Below are 20,609 nucleotides of genomic sequence, written 5' to 3'. Positions count from 1 at the left end.
AATGTCCTCTGATACAACTTGACACTTCAGTCATATGTTAAGCTCTGAAGCATCTGTTTCATAATAAACTGTTATATGCTTGCCAAGAACTGAAGCACTGTGTTTTTGGATGAGTACTACTAAGTTGCAAGCTATAATTTAATACTCATCTGACATTGATGGTGACCCAACATTTAATGGAGCTTAATGCTCTTCTGATGCCACTGATTAAATTATTGCTCAGTAGTCCAGTTTCATAATCTACAATTTGCAAGGAAGCAAGACAGATAGATATACAGGCACTGTCTCCTCTCACATCAGTGAATCAGTTTACTGGCAGGGAAAGGTTCCCTAATTGAAGTTAAAGGTAAATACACTATAGCGCATCATTCGTCAGTCAGTACAGAATTTCGTTCAGATGCCTTAAGCCAATTAAATTATTATGAAAAAGCAAAGCATGAAGTCTTCCCAAGCACAAGGGGAAAATATGGGTAAAAGCCTTGACCCAGCATGTGCAATGACTTCATAACGTCCTGAGCACTGTCCAGGAAACTCATTCCTCTGGCCAACAGGCCTTTCTATTCATTTTCTCCCCACCAGGTTGTTTAACAGTTTGGTCACCGCTTAGGCACAGCTGTGCAAACAATCTTTCAGTGTTTGGCCTGATGCTATTGAATTCCATCCCAAAACGTCTCTCTTCTCTCTGTGCACAGGATGAGGAAGGCTAGTTTGGACCCAGAGGATTAGAGGCTTTCACAGCCCAACTTAAATCATTAGATCCTAAAGTTTCTGAGTTTTGAAAGAATTTCACCAAGTAAATTAGCAAGCTTAAATGTATATCTAAGACAGCTGGCAGCAATTGCACTTTCTAAATCCTCTCAAAGTCAATTCCCATCTTGAGGGAAAAAAACCACTCTGTGAATGCCTAAACATTTTAAAACAATTAAAAGCAATTAAACAAAACCAATGAGAGTGCAATGCTTTTAAAATGCCTTGGAGGAAAACAACTAGAAAAAGTTTGTAAGCGTACAGGCATGAAAAACAACAAATGCTTTTTTTTAGCTTCCCGGAAAGTAAACCTTTCATCCCAGATAAAACAGAAGTCCTTGCCAGTACAAAAGTAGTTTTACAGGACTATTCACTATTGCATTATTTTCACAGCTACTGGCAACCCAGAAACATACCACCCTCAATAAAGTAACTAAGAAACAACTACATGCAAAATGAATGGTAGATGCTAGCACAAATGCAGTATTAAAGCTGCAGAAATAAAAAAGTCAAAATTAGAAAATCCCAGAGTAAGCTTTTCAAGGTGTACATACCACAGCTACACTGCAGTTCTCAAATATGGGCCTCATTTCTAAGAGCATCCATGATTTTAACTCTGAGACAGCTAATACTCCTACCAAAGATCACACAGGTCACGCTAACATTTTATGTAAGTGTGAGCTTGCACATCTTCTTAGGTGATGAAGCTTTAGTTCTAGCAGAAAGTTGTGGAGCTACGCAAGTCCTAATAATTTAATTGATACTACTGAAGGAATATATATATCAGGCTAAGTATGTCCTTTACAGTCTCTCCCAGAAAATAATGACATTACCTTAGAAAACTGTGAAAATCTCAACAGCATCAGCATTTGGAAATATTTTTAAAAAGCCCTCCAATTAAACACACTTTACTGGACTAGTGTAAATTACTAGTGTAAATTATAAAATATATTCCAAAATTAATTCAGATACAATTTTATACAACCATAAGGCCTATTGACTTATTCCTTCATGTTATCTTTAATACTGGCAAAATAATTAAATTCTAACTCTTGATTAATTTAGTCTTCAAGAATTTTCCATGTTATAGAATGGGAAAACAGAATGTACTAGAATAGATGGTAGAACACAATACATATAGAATGTATTATTTTAAAAACCTGCAAGTGTTTTGAACATTAACACCTGATAATCAAACTTTAAGGATTTCGCCTCATGTCTTCAGAGAATCTCAAATCCTACCATACTGTCTACAGGAAAAAGCTCTCCAGCTTTTTTTCTCAAGCTGCACTGAAATCTCAAGAATCAGGGTCCCAGATGTCTTCTTCTGAGGTGCTTGTAACATGCTATGGTTTCTGACACCTTCAGATGCTTTGCCGAGGATAAATGCATTTTTAGGATTCTACAAGCTGTGCAGTATATACAGTCTTTCTTCCCTTATGTAAAGAAGTATTTTCTGTATTGTCAAACCACAAAAGTATTTTTAGTTCTAGTAATAACTGTCCTTTTCTTGTTTGCATCTTACTCTCCAATTTTACCATCCCCACTTTTCACAGTTGCACTTCAGCCAGACCTGGAAAGAAGTTATTTTTCCTGTCTCTGTATGAAGGAAACTAAGCTCCAGAGAGAAGGAGATGACTTTCTACTGCAAACCCAGTCCTCATGACTCAGCATCCTCTAAATGCCAGCAGAAAAATATACCCCATTGGCATGCAGGAAAAACGTAACAAGGGGCTGTTTTTCATGGTCAGTTTTCACAGAAAACTTAACCATTCAGCATTTATAGGAAAAAAATGTCTATTTTTCCTGCATCTCAGTTCTTCCCAAGACCTTTGACTGCAGCAGTCATCACCTGCAGTCCACTCATCTTTCTCCATGGCTGGGTGAGGCAAAGAGAAAAAAGAATGTCTCAGCAAGTCTCAACTCTTCAGTGCAAGCAGGAAGAGTTGAGTCTTGCACGCACAAGAGTCACATCTCTCTCACCCCCAAATTCCCTGTACAAATCCAAAGCTCTTCCTGCCCTGTCCATGCCTTGCAGAGTGGATACCTTGAGTCCCTCACTGCATCCATTCCATCTGGGGAAGACTTCAGTGTGACCATGGCATGTCTCTGCCCAACCCCCCTGATCTCTGCTCAGAGCTCCCTCAGAACCAGGGGAGAAGCTGTAGGAAGCCACAGCCCCATCTTCTCACTTTCACTCAGCCTTTCAGCTGCCCCCTCACTGCCCTTGGCATGGGATGCCACATGATGCCACAGGATGCACTGCTAGGTACAGAGCTGGCTGCATGCTCCTAAAATGCACAGCTGGCAGAAGTCATCACAGTCATCACATTCATGGTGAAGACATCTCCTGACATGGCTTGGGAAAGATCTGGGCTATTTAGAAGAGTAAAGAGAAGGACAGGGGTTGATTAGCAAAGTTCTCACTGGTATTTTCCATGGCATTCCCTTTAGAGTTCCCTGGAACATACTATTAAAAAATGGTTGCTTGTTTTTATCTTTCACATATTCTGTAGTTCTAGAACACACGTAGCTATATGAAAATGATTTTGATTAAATTCTGATTCTGTGCAAAGAAACAGATCTCAGTTTAAGAAATTGGTCCTATAATTACAGACCCCTGAATGAACTAGCTGTTTTATTTTACTGAAACCTTCTGAATATCAAGCTGAAAACATTATAAAAGACTGTGCTTCAGTATTTTGAGGATTTCTGAGGCTTACAAAATTTCCTTTAATCTATAATTAAGAGAGCTCCTTCTTAAACTTAGTCAGAAGTCTATTCCAAATAGCTTTTTTTAAGAGCTAACTAGTATTAGGGAAGAGAAAAGCAATTCAGTGAATGTGTCACTGCTACAGAAAACTGCTGCATCACACTTATATTTCATTAACTAGCAGACTTTGGAAGATGAGAAATCAGCAGTTTCAATCATGACTAAAAGTTCCACCTTTGCACCACACACTAGAAATGCCCAAACATATAGAGGCAGTAAAAGGGAATCTTCTCAGCTTCAAAATAGCATGTAGAATTATTATGCTACTATTTCAAGAGTTTAAAAACATTATTTAAGGGAGAAAATGTAGTTTCCTCAGGGCAGTAATCTCAATGACTGAAATTGCTGCATCCCAAGTAAAATTACTAAAGTAGAATTTTTTCACTTAATTACAATTTTTTTTAAAGCATTCTTCTAGTGACTACTGCCAACAAGAAAAGACATGGTGATTAAATGTTTCATGTCCTTTAAGAGCTAATCTGAAGTGCTAATGAGTGTTCAAAACATAACAGAACTGTCAGTTGTTACTGAGAGCTTCTCACTACACAGTGGAGCAATGAATAAACTCGACTCTTTTGCTTAGTTTGAGTCAGAATCAGAATATTGCAGACCTGGTGGCTTAAGCACTGGTGACACAGAGTGACTCCCCTTAGGACTGTCTTCCACCTGTCTTACCAGGTGTCTCGGCTCATGCACACCTGCTGGGAAGGCTCTCACTTCCCTCTGCTTCACACAGTACAAGGGTAGTCACCAATTTCAGCACCTAACTCGAATAAAACCACAATATTACCACCATCACCCTTCCCCTGCCTTCTACAGATAATCAAACTGAAAGAATTGTCTTTGTTAACTGTGGGACTTTATCCCCCCTTTCCTTTGCATGCAGGCCCATCCCACATGCCCAGCAATTTCCCCCGGCGAGCACATCAATAACTCAGGGATGCTGCAGGGAGGCTCAGGGCTGTGGCAAGAGATGCCCCCCTGGCCAGCACCAGAGCCACCTCCAGCAGTGACCCCGCTGCCCTCACCTTGCTCCCACATCAGCAGCTCAGTGTCCACACCAATAATGCCAAAGAGAGACCTACAAGGACCTTCTTTTAGTCCCTCTACCAAGAGTATGAAAGCATCTCCCCCTGCCCTTCCCTGTAATCCACCTTTGGCCTATGGTAAATGCCATAAGCATTTGTCGTATTTTACCATTAGAAAATAAAGCAAGAAAATCAGAGTATCCTTTATACATAACATGTTGCACTGGTAACTTTTAGTTTTCTGTAATTTCTATGTCATTATGCTTTTCCTACCAGTTTGGTATCTTAGTATCATAATTTCTTCTATGCAAACTCACAAACAGAAACAGTTTAGCCTCAAACTGTAAAATAATGTAATTTCAAATTTGCCTTGAGGAAGTCCATAAATACCCATTAAAATGTTGCTTTAAAAAACATCTCAAATACTGGTGCAAATAACAGCTAGAGCTTACCAGAATGTCAGCATTTACTATCATTACTAATAGTAAGTACTCTTGAGGACCTCAGCCGATAATTTGAGCTTCTTTTAGCACATGAACATACTGTACAGACTCACCAAAATATCTGGTACACTTACTTCTCTTCAGAGCACTTTTAAAAATCCTTGAAGTCCTATTGCAGCCCAACTCACAGCTGGTGACTTACTGGGCAGTGTGCACAGAAGCCCCACCTGCCCTTGGAATAAACAGGATGCAGATTCAGCATTCAGCCACTGCAACACCATGTACCAGTATTTTGTCACAGCTCTGATATTTCTCATAAAGCTTCAACGAACTTCTGAACTAGGTTTTGGTGGCATATTTGCTTATTTTCCATCAGCACAAATTTGTCCTCCGGTGTCTGGCTTATCAATGTAACAGTAATATGGGCTGTGCAAGATCAAAACAGACCTATCAATTATGCCAGGCAGGAATTTTATACTGAAGGAGTTCCTTATTTTCCTTAAAATAATCACATAATATATATATAATACAATAAATTTGCAGTACCTTTTTTTCTGTCTGCTCATACATTGCCTTTCTCTTTTTACATGCGACAAACTACATCTTACAGAGCCCAAGACAAGAGGCACCCATTCAGTTGGTTTCTGCTACCAGGCCTCTTACAACATAGTGGGTTATGATTTACAAACAGTCTCTTCTCTCCTACATTCAGAATAATGGTGAACTAGATGGCAAAATGTGATGGCTTCTACTGCTCAGCCAGAAGTATGAGCAATTACCACTGGGTGACCAGATCTCTTCCTCCAAATAACCTACACAATTATTTACTTCACCTTGTCTGGTGCCATTCAGGCTGCAACATCCTCTTTACTCAGGGATGAACAGAGGTGCTCACTTAAGCCCTCCCCATCCCTTACTTTTGGGCAGGTGGGGGTGGTTGGTCTTAATTTTTAAGACTTCTGTACTTACAGAAAGAATCCAACTTGTTCAGCCAACAATAAACAGAACAGAAACCTCATGTGTGAAATTTTAAGCCACTAATAATGACTTTTTTACTTTTCAGTGTGCTAAAGAATCTGCATCATCTGACCACCAAAAAACTTTATAAGGGACTGCTTAACAGCAGGGATAAAAGTAATGAGGTTGTTAATCCTCAATCCACCCCACAGCTTTTGGCAAAGGATAGGAGGAAAAGTATGGTTTGTTTAGGAGGTGGCTCAGTCTTCCCAGGTGAGTGAAGCTCCTCAGACCTCCAGCCTAAAATCAGGAGTGACAGGCAGCACAGCAGTCTTTGAGTCCCACCTGTGCATGCTCAGATTCGTGCAGAAGAAATGGGAGCTCTGCAATAAGGATACCACAGAACAAACATCCAAGGCCTCCAGTAATTTGAAAGGTATCAGCCACCACCAGCACCTGAGAAAGAATAGACAATCCTGCCTCTTCACTAAAAAAGAGCATCTTTCCTTTTAAAAAGGTTCATAGAAAAGGATTATGGCATTGTAACCATTTCTTTATTTAAAACACATTCCCAAGCTTCATGTATAAAACTAAAGGTCATTCAACTTAGTCTCAACATAAGGCAGAGGCATTCACAAAGGCAGAACAAAACATTTCTTATGAACCTAAACAAGACTGAAAATGTTTCCTGTGTTAATGATTAACAAAACTTTGTATTTGCCAGTATTTAAAACACCTTATTATTTCTAAGTTATACAAGTCTGAGACAGCAGCATCCTACAAAACTAATATCAACAACAAATGAATCTGTCAAAGTGCAAACAATTTCTGCCTAACAAAGAGGATACATGGCAAGTAATATAACAGTGGTTTTAATTAGCTGGGCATATAAAGCTGTTACAAGACAAATTTCTTTCATTAAAAAAAGCAGACAGTCAGTTAGAAATGCTTCAGTGCACCAAAACTGATGATGACATAAGACACCAAACATTCTCCCTCCTCTATAACAAGGAGGAACCACAGCAGTATGACCCAACTAGCAGGTGATGAGCAGCCCCTGCTCCTGCTACTTAAACACCGGTAACTCCCCAGAAATGCCAGCAATAAAGGGCGTCCAGCAGCACAGAGAAAAAAAATTCAACAGTAAAAAGGACCATTTCTTGTAATTTTTTTCAGACACTTGGGATAAGAGTTTCATGCAAAATTCATTGTAGGATATCCTAAGTCCCTCCAGTATTGAGTACCAATGTTTTGTGCATTGGCCAAAATGACTAAGAATATGTGTGTATGCATAGACCTTTTTTCTCCACTTCACTTAAGGGACTCTGCTTTCCACATCATACAACTGCATTCCAACATAAGGTTCCCATCTTCCCCTCCGCTTCGGGCTGGAGGAGCAACCCAAAGAAGGGCTGTGCCAGCTGCTCCTTTTCACAAAAGCACCAGGGGCAACATCAAAAACATCAGCAGAAAGCCCACTGCACATATTATTAGAGAAGACTTAGTCTGCCCAGGCCCAAGGAGAGAGACTCAGGCACTTGGAGACAGAAATTAGATGCCTGAATTTAAGATCACAGGGCATGATTGCAGGCAGTTCTGTCTGATCAAGTTAGGATGGAGACAGACACATCCTTGCCTCCAGATCCTGTTGTTGCCAATGCCACCCTGGGCACACCAGCCAGGATGCTCAAGGCATTTAAGAGCACACGGAACCTTAAGCTCCCAAGCCTTGCACTCACAATTATTACAAGATTCTGGGTAAAATAAAGAACAAAATGTAGACAGTCCTGGAAGCAAAGCTGGGAACCCAAGACACATCCTTGCAGCTAAATGGATTCACTGGATTCACTGGACAGCAGTTTCTTATTTCTAAAAGTGGTTTTGTGAACAGAGATTACAAGATATTGCATGAATGCTGGATTGCTCCCCTTCAATTCAAAAGAAGCCATTGTTCTGGGATGGGAAACTGGTTTCTGAAAAGACAAACATCTCTTCTTGCTTGTTTCATTAAAATGGTATAAGAAAATTTAATTCAAATTATGCAAACTCATATTTAAACGGCTAAACGGCTCCACTGGAGAAAAACAATTGATATTTATGTGCTGTTGCCACTTTGCACTCATTACGGGGGTAATGTTTTGCAAGACACATCTTTTAAACCTTCCTAAGCTTATTATTTACTATCTCCTGACAAGCATGACTTCATTTCATGAGCTGGCACATATCCCATTGTGAGAATGTAATCTTTAATAACATATCCTAATTAAATATGCACATTTAATGCAGAAACCAATAGCTAAAATTCAGAACAAAACAAAAAACAGTCATTTGACTAAACAAAGGAATTGGATTAGAGTGCACAGAGCAAACTCAAATATTAAGTCACATATGTCACAGCAAAAAGCCATTAAGGGAAGGGGGAAAAAAGGGTAAAAAAATCCCTAAAAACAATCAGACAGACAGTTCTTTATACCTGATTGTATCCAACCTCTCTGAATTCATAGCTAGCTTACTCTCTATCTGTCATATGATAATAACTTTGAACGAAGCATATTTAAGAACTCATCAAAAGCTCAAGCCAATTGTTCTTAGTGTGTTTGATTCCACTTAAGAAGGGCATGCTCTTCTACACAAGCAATAAGGATTTATTCTTCTCAACACTCATGGCATAATTTCACTATTAAACTATTTATTATTTTGAGTAGTTCCACAGTGACAAAAACATCCTAAAACAGTGAGCATAAAAAAAAAAAATACCAACAAAAAAACCCAAAAAAACAAAAGCAAACAAACAAAAATTTTAAAAACTACCTCTTTAGATTTAAACACCAAAATCACACCACCAAAAAGCTACTTCTAGGCCCAGTTTTGAATTACTGTAAACTGGACACCACTTTCCTTCTAGTGAGTACAGGCCTAACATTTGACATTACTGAGATACTTTGAACTCAAAAACTTTGAGTTACAAGTTTGTGACCTGCTATAACTTTCAAAGACTCTATCAAAAGAAAATTAGATAAATTTGTAACTTTATAAACAATTTTGCCATTGATTCAGACTAAACCCCAACACACATCAATCTTTGCCTTCAGAGGTTCATTGTAGTTCTTGAAGTTTGATTTAGTAAGATTTATCAAAACAGTATTCTGCAGGAAACTCCTCATAGTATTTGAGAGCATGAAGCAAGAGGGGAAAGGCTTAGAGTTTATATTTTTGGTTCTTAGGATAAACACAAGTCAATTACCTACACCACATTGCTGAACATAAAGAAATCTAGAAAATCTAATGAAATATTACAGTTTCTAGGTCTTATTTCATCCTGACTTCGTACATGCACAAATGAAGAGTTATAAGATGTTCATTTTCCCTTTGAATCTAAAACATCATCATTCCCACCACAGACTACAATATACTGTCAACTGAAAAACAAATGTTTTGTAAAGTAAATGTCTTTAAAATATTTTTTTAATAATGGAGGGGACAGCAAAGTTTGTATTCGGCTTTACCTTCTCTTGAACTAGAAAACAAACTTTTTTGGGTTTTTGAAGGGACCTGTCACATATTCAAGTTCTATTTTCAGTTATTCTATTAAACAGAGCACTCATTTCTCTAAAGAGGAATTTGCTCGGATCTGCAGAGGTGGAAAACATTCAGGACATGCTGTTCTGCAGACTCAAGCCTCTGTCCCACAGTCACAGCAGCTGGATGGCCAGGCAGTCACCTACAGCACACCACTGCAGCCCACTTTGGAAGGCAACCCATGAAACCCCTGGTAACAGAGGCGGGCATTAATTGCCCAGGCTGTTTAGGTTTAATCATTCATAGCTCATTAGCATTAGTTACCTCCAATTTATAATTGGACAGTTCAGCACAGCTTACAGTGAGCTGATCAACAACAGATAAGATGGAAGAGAGAAACTAGATGATGCCCAAATAAATAACAGGAAAGAGTTTTACTGCCCAAGACAGATCAACCGAAATACTGGTGAGCTCTTTGTAAAACTAACTCTGTAGAATTTTAGTAACTGAAAAGAAATTACCTTTAGACCTCTGCAATAGATTTAATCTTTTGTTAATCTAGCAAATACTACCTACCCAGTACATGGGATTTTCACAGAAAAGTAATTTTTGTTTTGTTGTTTCTCAAGACCTCAGACTGGTAAACGGTCAAGACCATTTTCAAATACTGACATTTCCATAAGGGAGATGGGGGCCAAGAAAATGGTGCCAGACTGCTTTCAATAGTGCCCAGCAACAGGACAAGAAGCAATGCCCATAAACTAAAACACAGAAAGTTCCACCTTAACATGAGGAAAAACTTCTTTACATTGAGGGTGGCAGAGCACTGGAACAGGGTGCCCAAGGAGGTTGTGGAATCTCCCTCTCTGGAGATATCCAAAACCCAGCTGGACACATTCTCCTGTCACCTGGTTCAGGTGACCCTGCCTTGGCAGGGGGGTTGGACAGGATTATCTCCAGAGGTCCCTGTCAATCCAAACAATTCTATGATTCTGTGAGATGGCTACCACTTCTTCATTGCCACTACTCTTCAGCTGTCTCATTCAAGCCAAGGTACATCAGGAACACCAAAACCAATTTATGAAAAAAAAAAACACAAGAACAACAAAAAACACATCCAAAAAATCCTATCAAACCAACAAGAAACATGGTAATCATAGGAAATACAGAAACTTCATTATTACATATACATCATTATACTTTCTATAGTTGCAAACAATAGCCTCACTATAACTCATTAGGTATCCAAATGCTCTCAGTAATGAAGTTTGCTAAAGCACTCATTATTAAAACAGTCCTTTAAAGACTATCCAGTTCTTTTCAAAAATTAGTTTACTTGCTCTCAAGGAGTCCTGTCATATTTTTCTAATGATAATCTGTCCTATGTCCTTCAAATGTTCAGATTGACACTTATATGGAATTTTTTTATGTGGAACGATTACACTTCCAGGCTAAACCTCTGTCAAATCCACATGCAGAGCATGACAAATTACTGACACTACACTGTGCTCTTGGACTCAGTTATCAGGACTCCAGAAATAGGATTCTGACCCCAGACTTCATTAAACAGCTAAGATCAGGGGTCAGTTTAAAATATACAATGAAATAATAACTGAAGCAACAAAAACTACATCTGCTTTTAAAGTCCAGTATCCAACAGTGAAATTACAGACTGGTGATATTTTCAAGAGGACTTGTGGGGCACAATACTCAATACTACATCCAAAAACATTAAAAGAAATTTAAGACACATTAAGCCTCCACATTCTAGGTTAAACTAGCATATACATTTTTTGAAAATACTTGAAGACTGCAACATTTGAAATAATTAACACCTCTTGAAAAGCAGTAAGGACTGCTTTTGTCATCCTGCATTTATAGAAAATTTTAGAAACAAGTAGAAGTGAACTACCAAAATAAAAACAGACTAACACATTTGGTTTGGATTCTTTTCATATTAGTTCTAATAAAATAAAGTCTACCAAAACCAGCCATTCTTGATCTCTGAAGAGAAATGGAGAAAAAGGGCACATGGTTCTATCCATGATGATAAAGCAACAATAAACAAGACAGACAGAAGTCAGCCAATGCTGAACACTCAAGAAGGTACTTCTTGGATAGCTCACAAAAAAGTCTCCAGTCACACTTCACTCAAAGTGAAGAAGAAAGAAGAGAATTGTTATTTTTTGGTGTTTAAAAGACATACATAAAGCAGGACAAGTGCAGCTTCACAACTGTTGAGGGTACACAACCCAAGATTTTTTTTATAGAGAGCAACTTCTACTTTGTGTTCAGCAGATCCCTCTACTGATATTTCTTCAAAGAGAAAAATGTGAAACAAAGCAAGGACAAGAACATCAGTGCGCCTTGCAAATCAAACTACCAACTACACAAAAGTAACCAACACAACTACAAAGCAATTAAAGTAAGGCAGGTGCATGTCAGTAATGGATATCAATGAGGGGAATCCAGTTACAAAGATTTTAATTATTAACATGGAATTTAATTAGCATGCTGCAGCTAATTCTCCCACCACTATGAAGCAAGCCTTCAGCAACCACACCTGGTCAAGATTTCAGGTTGGCATCTCACTAAAATGACTCAGTTCTCTGGTCATTCCCATGAAGGGTTTCAGTGTTGACTCAGAGGGAAGAATGCCATCTAGTGAATTATTCAGTCAACACTGGCACATCCCACCTATATTTACCTGGCCTCAATACGCAGAGGAAGGATTTCCTCACGTTCTTATTGATGTGAAGATTATCAGGAGAGAAAGGACATAAAGAAGGAAGAGAAACAAGGAAAAAAATACATATTTAAAAATACATCATTTACAGCTGTAGCTACTGGCAACTGGTGGATCTGGCCAAACTAAAAATAAATTCTATATCTTAACAAAACTCGTAATGTTATCAACTTCTTTACAGCTGACAATCATTCCCTGTGGGAGGAAAAAACCCTTTAGAGGTGAGCCTGCCAGCTGCTCAGCTCTATATATGGGTATGCTCATCCTCCCAAATACTAGAGGCCAAGGAGTGGTCCCAGCATTACCCACACTCATGAACAACCTTAGCTGCCACCCCAACACTCCTCCAGACTATTTTGGCCAGCTCACACAAGAATGTATCATTCCACCAGTGCTACAGACCAAGTGGCAAAGGCACGGCCCCATCAGCAATATCGAAGCTCTGTGAAAATGGCTCATGCAGCTCTGCTGGACCCCTCTGACCACCCATACCCCACACCAGTTAAATCTTAGCAGAGGAGTCACCAAAGCATTCACAAAGCACAACTCAACATCACCAAATATAGACCCTGTTCCACTTAAATCAATGGATGCTTGCGGCCAATGTGAGTCCTAAACCATTTATTTTAAAAGCCACTTGAACCTTCAATTCAAAGGTTCAAATAATTCTCATCAACATTTCCCCCTCTTCTTCACACAACAGTACAAAAGTACAGCAACTGACTATATTAAAATAACACACTTAAGCTGAATATCGTTTAATTAAGGCTTACTCTGGTGCACTCCAATATTAATTAATAGTTTACTTGGAAATTCCCACCATATGGTACTGTAGCAGATGTTAATCATGTAAAGCCAAACACTTTGAAATTACTGTTCTAGCCACTTCATCTGAGGTACCAAGTGCCCTAAATTTCTACTTAAAGGATAAGCTAGAAATGCCAAACATCCTACAAGATGACATCCACAGCTATTTTCTTCAAGATAATATTATGTGGCAGATAAGTAGCACAAAATGGGGTAGATTTTTAAGCCTCCAGTACTATAAAATGACTGGCTATAGACAGTGCTGGACTCCCTTTGCATAAGAAAAATTAATTTGGCATTTCTCAGGAATTTCTCAGAAAACGGCTTCTCCTTATTCCTCTGGAAAATGGTAACAAATATTACTACTTGTCTCTGGGAAACACAGTACAATCAAAAGCTACAGCAACTTAACTGAGATTAAATGGTTATCCACACTTCTGCAGATCAGACAGAAAGGCTAGACCATTTGTCAATTTGGGGTTTAGAAGATAAAATTGCCTGGGTTATTATTGTTGGAGTGCTTAAAGACAACTACTTGCAAAAATTCTAAAAATACATCTGTATATATATTTCAATCCTCTCATCTGAAAAGTGATCTGGTTTATATTGCTGCCTTGCAAAATTCTTGACACCCATTAACCAGAAAAGGCATTTGTAAATTGCTTGGTTTAATACTGCATTGTGCAAATAAATTTGAGTAAGATCAAAATACAGAGCTTTACCAAACTGTTGCAAAAAACCACTTGAGAAAACATATTGTGAGGCCATATTTAAACTAACAGATGTTCCAGAAATAGAACAATATGTTCAAACAAAATAAAGGTGTAAATGGGCAGTGCTAAAAGAGCTTCACAACTAAGCATATCACTTTCAGTAGCAACTGAAATGACCTCATCTAGGAAAGCTCCCTCCTAAAAAGATCATAAATTTAGAAATGAATTCTGATGTTATGCTTAAAATTTGGCTGCATGAATTATTTGCAGAGTGGCTGCTTATGTAACATTGCCTTTGCTATGGCAACACCCGGCTGTTAGGCTTTGACACATCCCAGTTGCAATTGCAGTTTCATTTTCTGCTGATAAACAATGGCAAGAGAGGTTTTCTAATCACAAACAAAGATGCTATAAAAGACATCATCGTGATTGATGTGGTGGCCATTGATACTGCTAAAACTCCTAATGTCAGAAGGGCAAGCAAAAAGTGAGAGATCCACAGGAAAAATAAACAACCTAGAGGGAAAGAGATCTTCCAGCACTGCTTTCAATATAGTTTTAAAGCTGAAGTCCTTTAAACTAAAGTTTGGAACAGTGCAGTCTGACTCTTGACTACTTGTCTTTGTATAAAAACTTCCTTCCCCAGAAAGTCCCCCACTTTGTCTGACTAAAATTTTTGTTACTTTCTTACAGAGTAACTATCCATAAATTAAAGAGGCTGTGCGCTCATCAAAAATAAACTCCAGCTATGGCATTATTTCATATTTTTTTGCTAGACATTACAGTAAGTCATAAATCCATTTAATAGCATCACTTCAAAGCTAATGGAGTACTACATGTACCCTCCGATACTGTAAAATTTTAGTTTGCTTTACATTGGAGAAAGAAAATAGTGGTTTAATGCGGACAAGTTGGAAAATGTCTGATCTATTCCACATATGGCACTTAGCAATGACTATTAAGTTGATGACTATTCTGACTCTCATCAGTCACCTACACACACCACACTTGACAAGGAATTGAAGTTTCAGAATCCAAGTGTTTTTCATACTCTCATCCAGCTATTTTTTTCCCTGAGACAACTCAGCCTTTTCCACATTATTTCCAATAGACACAATTTTTAAGGGCCGTGCCAAAATCAACACGAAGGGAAGTAGCATAAGAAAGAATCTTTAACTTAATAGACCACTAGAAGAAAAACTAGAAAATATGGACAAAATTGAAAGCACTAAATGAGGCACATACATGTGTGGAAGCACACCTCCTCTTTAACATAAAGTAGGTATTCACATGCCTTTGTAAGACTGTAGTCTATCCTACATTCCAGAAGAAGCTCCCCCTAAATTCAGTCTTTAGAGAAAGCTATGGCCAAAAACAAGGTTGGTCTGATAGCGACCCTGAATGCAGGATTCACCCTTACTTTTTTTAAGGCCAGAACTGATTTGCTAGATCCCAGTGCTGTGACAGAATTTGTGACCTCACTGATGAGCTTCCCTGTTGCTAACTGATGGTTCAGGAACTGCAGCAAAACCCAGGTGCTGCAAAGCAGCCCTAGGGCTCTGCACATGCACGAACAGGAGTAGGAGGATCCCCATGGAAATACTTTTTTTAAATCATCATTAAGTATTGGAGTATTTAGTGTCAGAGCATTCCCACAAACTCACATTTTCTTGATGAATAACACATAATTCCCACTACGCCAAGTGGAGCACAGTTGTTGGCAGTCCATGATGACTCTGCAAACACACGTGCCACTGAAAATGGACATGAATTTCAGCACGCAAACAGCAGACAGAAACAGTTCTCAAACCCATGCAATATTTAATCATACAGATGGGGAACTTTTGTACTCTGCTTTCACTTTGCTAGCATGTTCATATTTCTGCTTCTCTCCCCCCCAGTCCTTCTAAATATCTACATCCTTCTAAACCCTGGTAGAGTAGACTTTATAGAGGTTAAAAGCCCCTAGTCCTTAGCATTAGAAGCCTTTAAAGGCAACCCCATGCCTCAGATGTCAGCTTCTTGAGTATTACTACTGTTGCAACAGTTTAAACTGTATGAGCCTCATATAAGGCCTATGAGCTGTCATTCAGCAAGCAAAAAAATAAATATTTAAGCTTTGTTAGATACAGTAATATTGATTTTTTTTAGATGGACTGCTTTTTGGAACAGATTCTGCCATTGAGAGATTGGTATGGAATTAAAATTCAAATATTGTTAAAAGCAGCAAGCCCTTATCAAAATACAGCAATCATCAATAACCTCAGACCAAAGAAGTTAGATCAGTCAAAAACATCCTAATGTTTGTTAAGTAAGTGAGTGTCTTTTAAGTGTTCTCAGAACCTCAGAAACCTAAAATACATTTGGCATGTTCCCTCCTGAGTGAGTGAAAGCCATGACGTTTGACAACGCTTGCTTTTGTAAAGTGTCAACGTCTTGAGACTCAGCAGTGGAATCCACACATGTCCTCCAGAGGAGGTGGCTGGCACACTTTCATCTCACTGATCCATACAGCACCTTTAAAATTAGTACTAAATATATGAAAAGCACAATAATACATGGTTTGAATCAATTTAAATACTCATTTTATCCTCCTAGTACAATATGCCATCCTGTGGGAGAGATGAGCTAATCCATCTACGCTTTTTTCAGCTCTATGACAGTTACTCTTCTGGGTTCACTTTAAACACTGCAAAACTCACATGCTGACATAGGCTCCCCTCACTTTGTCCCTTTCATTTCCAAAGTTTCAACTGGTACTTTGGTCCACAACTTCTTATTGTACGCATTTTCACAGTCAAAATTTAGATAGTTATTTATTTGTATAACCAATTCCAGGTACAGCTTTGTAGCTCAGCAGCACTGGCATTAGGCCATTAAAAGGATCCACAGACAATGTGCATGTTGAGGAATTAAAAACTGAAAGGATACTGGAGAAACTGCATTTATTCCATGAATACCCAGCCTTGAGTCTGTTCCCTATACAGAAATTGGCACTTTTATCTAACCCCTTTGAGTTATACTTTCCCCACGTTAATTTCTCACATCTTGTCATTTCAGGCCCAATGCTTTTCACTACACTGAGCAAAATGCCACTGAGGTAATGGTTCTTTTGCCTAAATAAAGAATTCCAGATGAGGCCTTTTACTGCAAATGTTCAGGTCATACCAAAAAGACCATCACAAAACACTGAGAACAATAAAATCTAAAGTGTTTCATTTCCCCCTACTTTCAGATAACTGTAAACAACGTTGAACAGTAGGATTTTCCTTTTTCAGGGAAGATTTTGCTTTGAACATCAAAATCTATTTGGAAGAATTCTCTTTACAGAGCTGCTCTGCGCAGGCATATGACATAGCAGGGCACTTACTTCAAGGAAAAGGTTAAAACCAAGTTCAACATTTATAATTCTATAAAATAACCCCCAGTAAGTCAGCAAAATATTCTCACATCTTAAAGTTTAATGCAATTTATACAACCAGACTTGACTGCTGCTAATGCAAAGACCAATATTACACTCCTTTCACCCTTCTCATGACAGGCACATTCATGTTTTACTCATCAAACTTGTTTTGGGTACCTCTTAAAACACAAATAAGCTATTTTGGGAACTTTCAGAAACAGAATTTGCTGGAAACAAAGCACTTAAAGCATTAGAAGAACATTTTTTCACATGGATTTCAATACCAATGTTTGCAACACGACACATTATAAGTAAGGGAAACAAAGTTCTTGCAGCAAAGACCACCTGCCCTTATCCACTACCATCCTTCCTACAAACTCAGCAAGGTGTGACCCATCCGGCAGGAGCAAACGTGCCCCCAGCTACTGGTCATACTCCTTTCCAGGCTCAACTTTTGAAATTAGAGTGGCTCCCTAGGTGCTTTTCCTCCAAAAGTGCCAGTCACAGGCAGGTGCTTTATCTCCTTGCACCACCTAAGTGAAAGTTCCTGTGCTGCACAGAATACAAAATGAAGAAATGGAAGCATGAAGCAACATATATGCGTTTACTCCATAAAAATGAAAGTCCTCCAGAGAAACAATCAAACATTCAGGCCGGAAAAAACAGGTTAAACACTAAAAAACAGGCTTTGTATTCCAGAAAGGGGCCATGACTGCAATAACTGCCATTCTTCTTTTAAGTTTACATGATTATTTCTAAAAGATCAGCAGCTCTGAGAATTAGTCGCAGGTTTCTAACTACAAACCCTTATCCAGCAGCACAATTTCTAATGCTACCATTTAGTCTGTTCTTTTCAAATTACTGATTTTATAATAATGTAATACAAAAGCTGAGTATACAATGCACTTCACCTGTCATTTATGAACAGTAGATGATTTACTACATTTTTTAAGTGTTTTAAAAATGCATTGTCTGCAAATTCATTGTTTTCATGCATTCCCCAAATTATGGGGAAGGTATCTCAGACACTGATTAGAAAAAAAATCCTACACAATCTTTTTATTTTGAAGTTAAAATGTTGGAAGCTAAATTGCTGTAAAAAACACTTTCAAGTTTTTTATCCATATTCACTAATTTCTCAGGATATGAATTATTACATCATTCTTTTAGATTATTATTCTCTAGAGTGAGAATGCTTCCGAAACTGCAAAACTATGTATGTTACTAAATACAATTATAGCTCTCTAGCTGTAAATGCCAGTATTGAATAACTGAAAACATATGCTATATGCCTGAAATTTTAAGGATGATGAAACTGTCACATTGGTAGCACACAGCATGTTATAAAGAACTCCCACAATGTAGCAGTTGTTCAAAACTTGTACCCATCCGGTCATTCTATCTTTATAAAAAGATATATAACACTAGATGGTGATTTATTCAAAACACAGCTGCAGCTTAACTTAAAGGTAATACGAAAATACCACACACACACACACACACAAAAATCACACAACAAAATACTTTTTCACATTACAGCATTAAATCCCCGTCAGAATGGCATACACAGAGAATAAAAGAAAAGCGTTTCCAAAAGCTCCAAATTTTATTCCCATCAGAGTTTATTTGAGGGAAGGACAGGTGAGGGGGAGCGGGAGAAGCGGAGCAGCGGAACAACCGCACTCAGCCCAGAGCCCAGACTGTTCGCGCTCCCTTCAATCGCGGATCTTGAAGTGCAGCCCCGGGGAAGGGGACGGCGACCGCCTGAGGCGCGGAGCCCCCGGCCCGGCCGGAGGAGGCCCCGCCCGGCGCGGCGGCTTCCCGGCAGCGGGGGGAGCCCCGGCACCTCCGAGGGCGCGGACCGGCCCCCGGCCCCGCCGCCCGCGGGGCCCCCTCGGCCCCTCCTCGCGGGGGAGGCCGCAGCTGTGTCTCCCCCAGCCGTGTCTCCCCCAGCCGTGTCTCCCCCAGCCGGGTCTCCCCCGAGCCGGGTCTCCCCCGAGCCGGGTCTCCCCCGAGCCGGGTCTCCCCCGAGCCGGGTCTCCCCCGAGCCGGGTCTCCCCCGAGCCGGCCAGCGCCTCACGTCCGGCTGAACTTTGATTCGCAGGCGTTTCGCGCCGCACCCGCCGCGAGCAGCCGGACCCGTTCCCGCGTCCCTCGGCTGCTGGGGGGCGGCTCCATCGCCACACCGCGGTCGCCGCCCGGGAGCACCCCGGGCTCCCCCGGGCACAGCCTCGCCTCCGCCCCCGGCCCCCTCCCCGGCTCTGTGGACAGCCGGGGACCGCCAGCCGCCTTCCCCGCTCTGAGCCCGGGGCAGGGGGGCAGGGCGGCCCCCGGCCCCAGCAACGCGGCCCCGACGGCCTCCCGCCTCCCTTCCCACCCCAGCCAAAGCGTGGGGGCAGCCGGCGTTGCCAGGAGGCGGGATCCCGGCGCGGGGGAAGCCGCGGAGCTCCCCGCACCTGCGGGGCGGGGGTGGGGGGTGATGGGAGAGGGCACCGCGGGGCTCCGGCGCCGCTCCTCACCTTTCATCCAGTCGACGACCTGGCTCGGCGACCACTTACTGACGGGCTCCATGATGAGGGCCATGGGCGGCTCGGGGGCGCGGGGCTCGGGCGGCCGCCGCTCTCCGGGCGAGGGACGAGGCTGTGCGGGGCGGAGGGACCGCGCTGCCCGGAATCCCGGCGGCGGGAGCAGAGAGCCGCTATATCCCTGCTTGCCTTCGCTCCGCTCGCTCGCCGCCTCTGTGTCTCTCTGGGGATTTCAGTTCATGTTGCCGGCCCGGCGGGGAGGGGGAGGAGGAGGAGGAAGGGGGAGAAGGGGGCGGCACGCTCCGACGCCTCCCGCCCCCGCGAACCCGCGGGCAGCGGCGGCTGCCGGCGGCCCCGCCGAGAGGTCGGTCCTTGGCGGCGGCGGCGGCGAGCTCTGGCTCGGCTCTGCCCGCTCCCGTGCCCAGCGGCTCCCGCGGCTCTCCGCGGCCGCGGCTGCCGCGCCGGTGTCTTTTTCTCCTGGCGGAAATGACGAGGCGGCTCCTGCCACCCGAAAATATCTCCAAGTGAAATGGGAAGCGACACCCGACGGCCGCCCGGGGCGGGGGGATGGGAGGGAGCCGGGATGACTCGCAAGGTGCCGGCGGGAGGGGGGTCTTGGGGCGGCGGCAGCGCCGAGCACCTGCTCCCGGCGGGCCGGGCAGCGGGGGAGCGCAGCCAGCGGTACCGAGCTGCGTCTGTTGGATTCTGGGTCTCTTGGATTTTATTTTCCCTGAATTAAGCATCGCAGCGTGGGCGGGAAAAGTAAAATTTTTTTTCTCTTTTTTTTTTTTTTTTTTTTTTTTTGAGAGCGTGAAGCCCGGCTGTAAAACCGCAATGATGGACGGTGTCGCCGGGCGCCCCGAGGGAGCTGTGCCAGCAGCACCGCGACCTGCGGGCGGCCCGGGCAGGGGAGGGAGACGAGAGGAGCTGCACCTTGTTGTTTGCCCG

At 41.4% G+C, this 20,609-nt stretch overlaps 1 protein-coding gene across 9 annotated transcripts in view; it reads right to left on the bottom strand.

Moving 5' to 3' along the window:
- The window catches only part of CNKSR2 (connector enhancer of kinase suppressor of Ras 2), a 204,120-nt gene extending 183,992 nt beyond the window's left edge, over window positions 1-20,128 (bottom strand). For 3 of the 9 annotated variants that reach the window (XM_030282021.4, XM_072934511.1, XM_072934519.1), the window contains exon 1: window positions 19,656-20,128. In XM_030282021.4, the coding sequence (XP_030137881.4) occupies window positions 19,656-19,719 (64 nt within the window). In that variant the 5' untranslated portion in view covers window positions 19,720-20,128. The remainder of the gene's footprint in view (window positions 1-19,655) is intronic. The other 6 variants (XM_012569489.5, XM_012569486.5, XM_012569488.5 and 3 more) reach the window with 4 other exon arrangements.
- Window positions 20,129-20,609: the final 481 nt, after the last annotated feature.

The sequence above is a fragment of the Taeniopygia guttata genome, chromosome 1 (genome assembly GCF_048771995.1).
Source record: "Taeniopygia guttata chromosome 1, bTaeGut7.mat, whole genome shotgun sequence".
Lineage (NCBI taxonomy): Eukaryota > Metazoa > Chordata > Aves > Passeriformes > Estrildidae > Taeniopygia > Taeniopygia guttata.
Note: the sequence above shows the minus strand (reverse complement) of the source record. Positions and strands in the feature narration are given on the sequence as shown.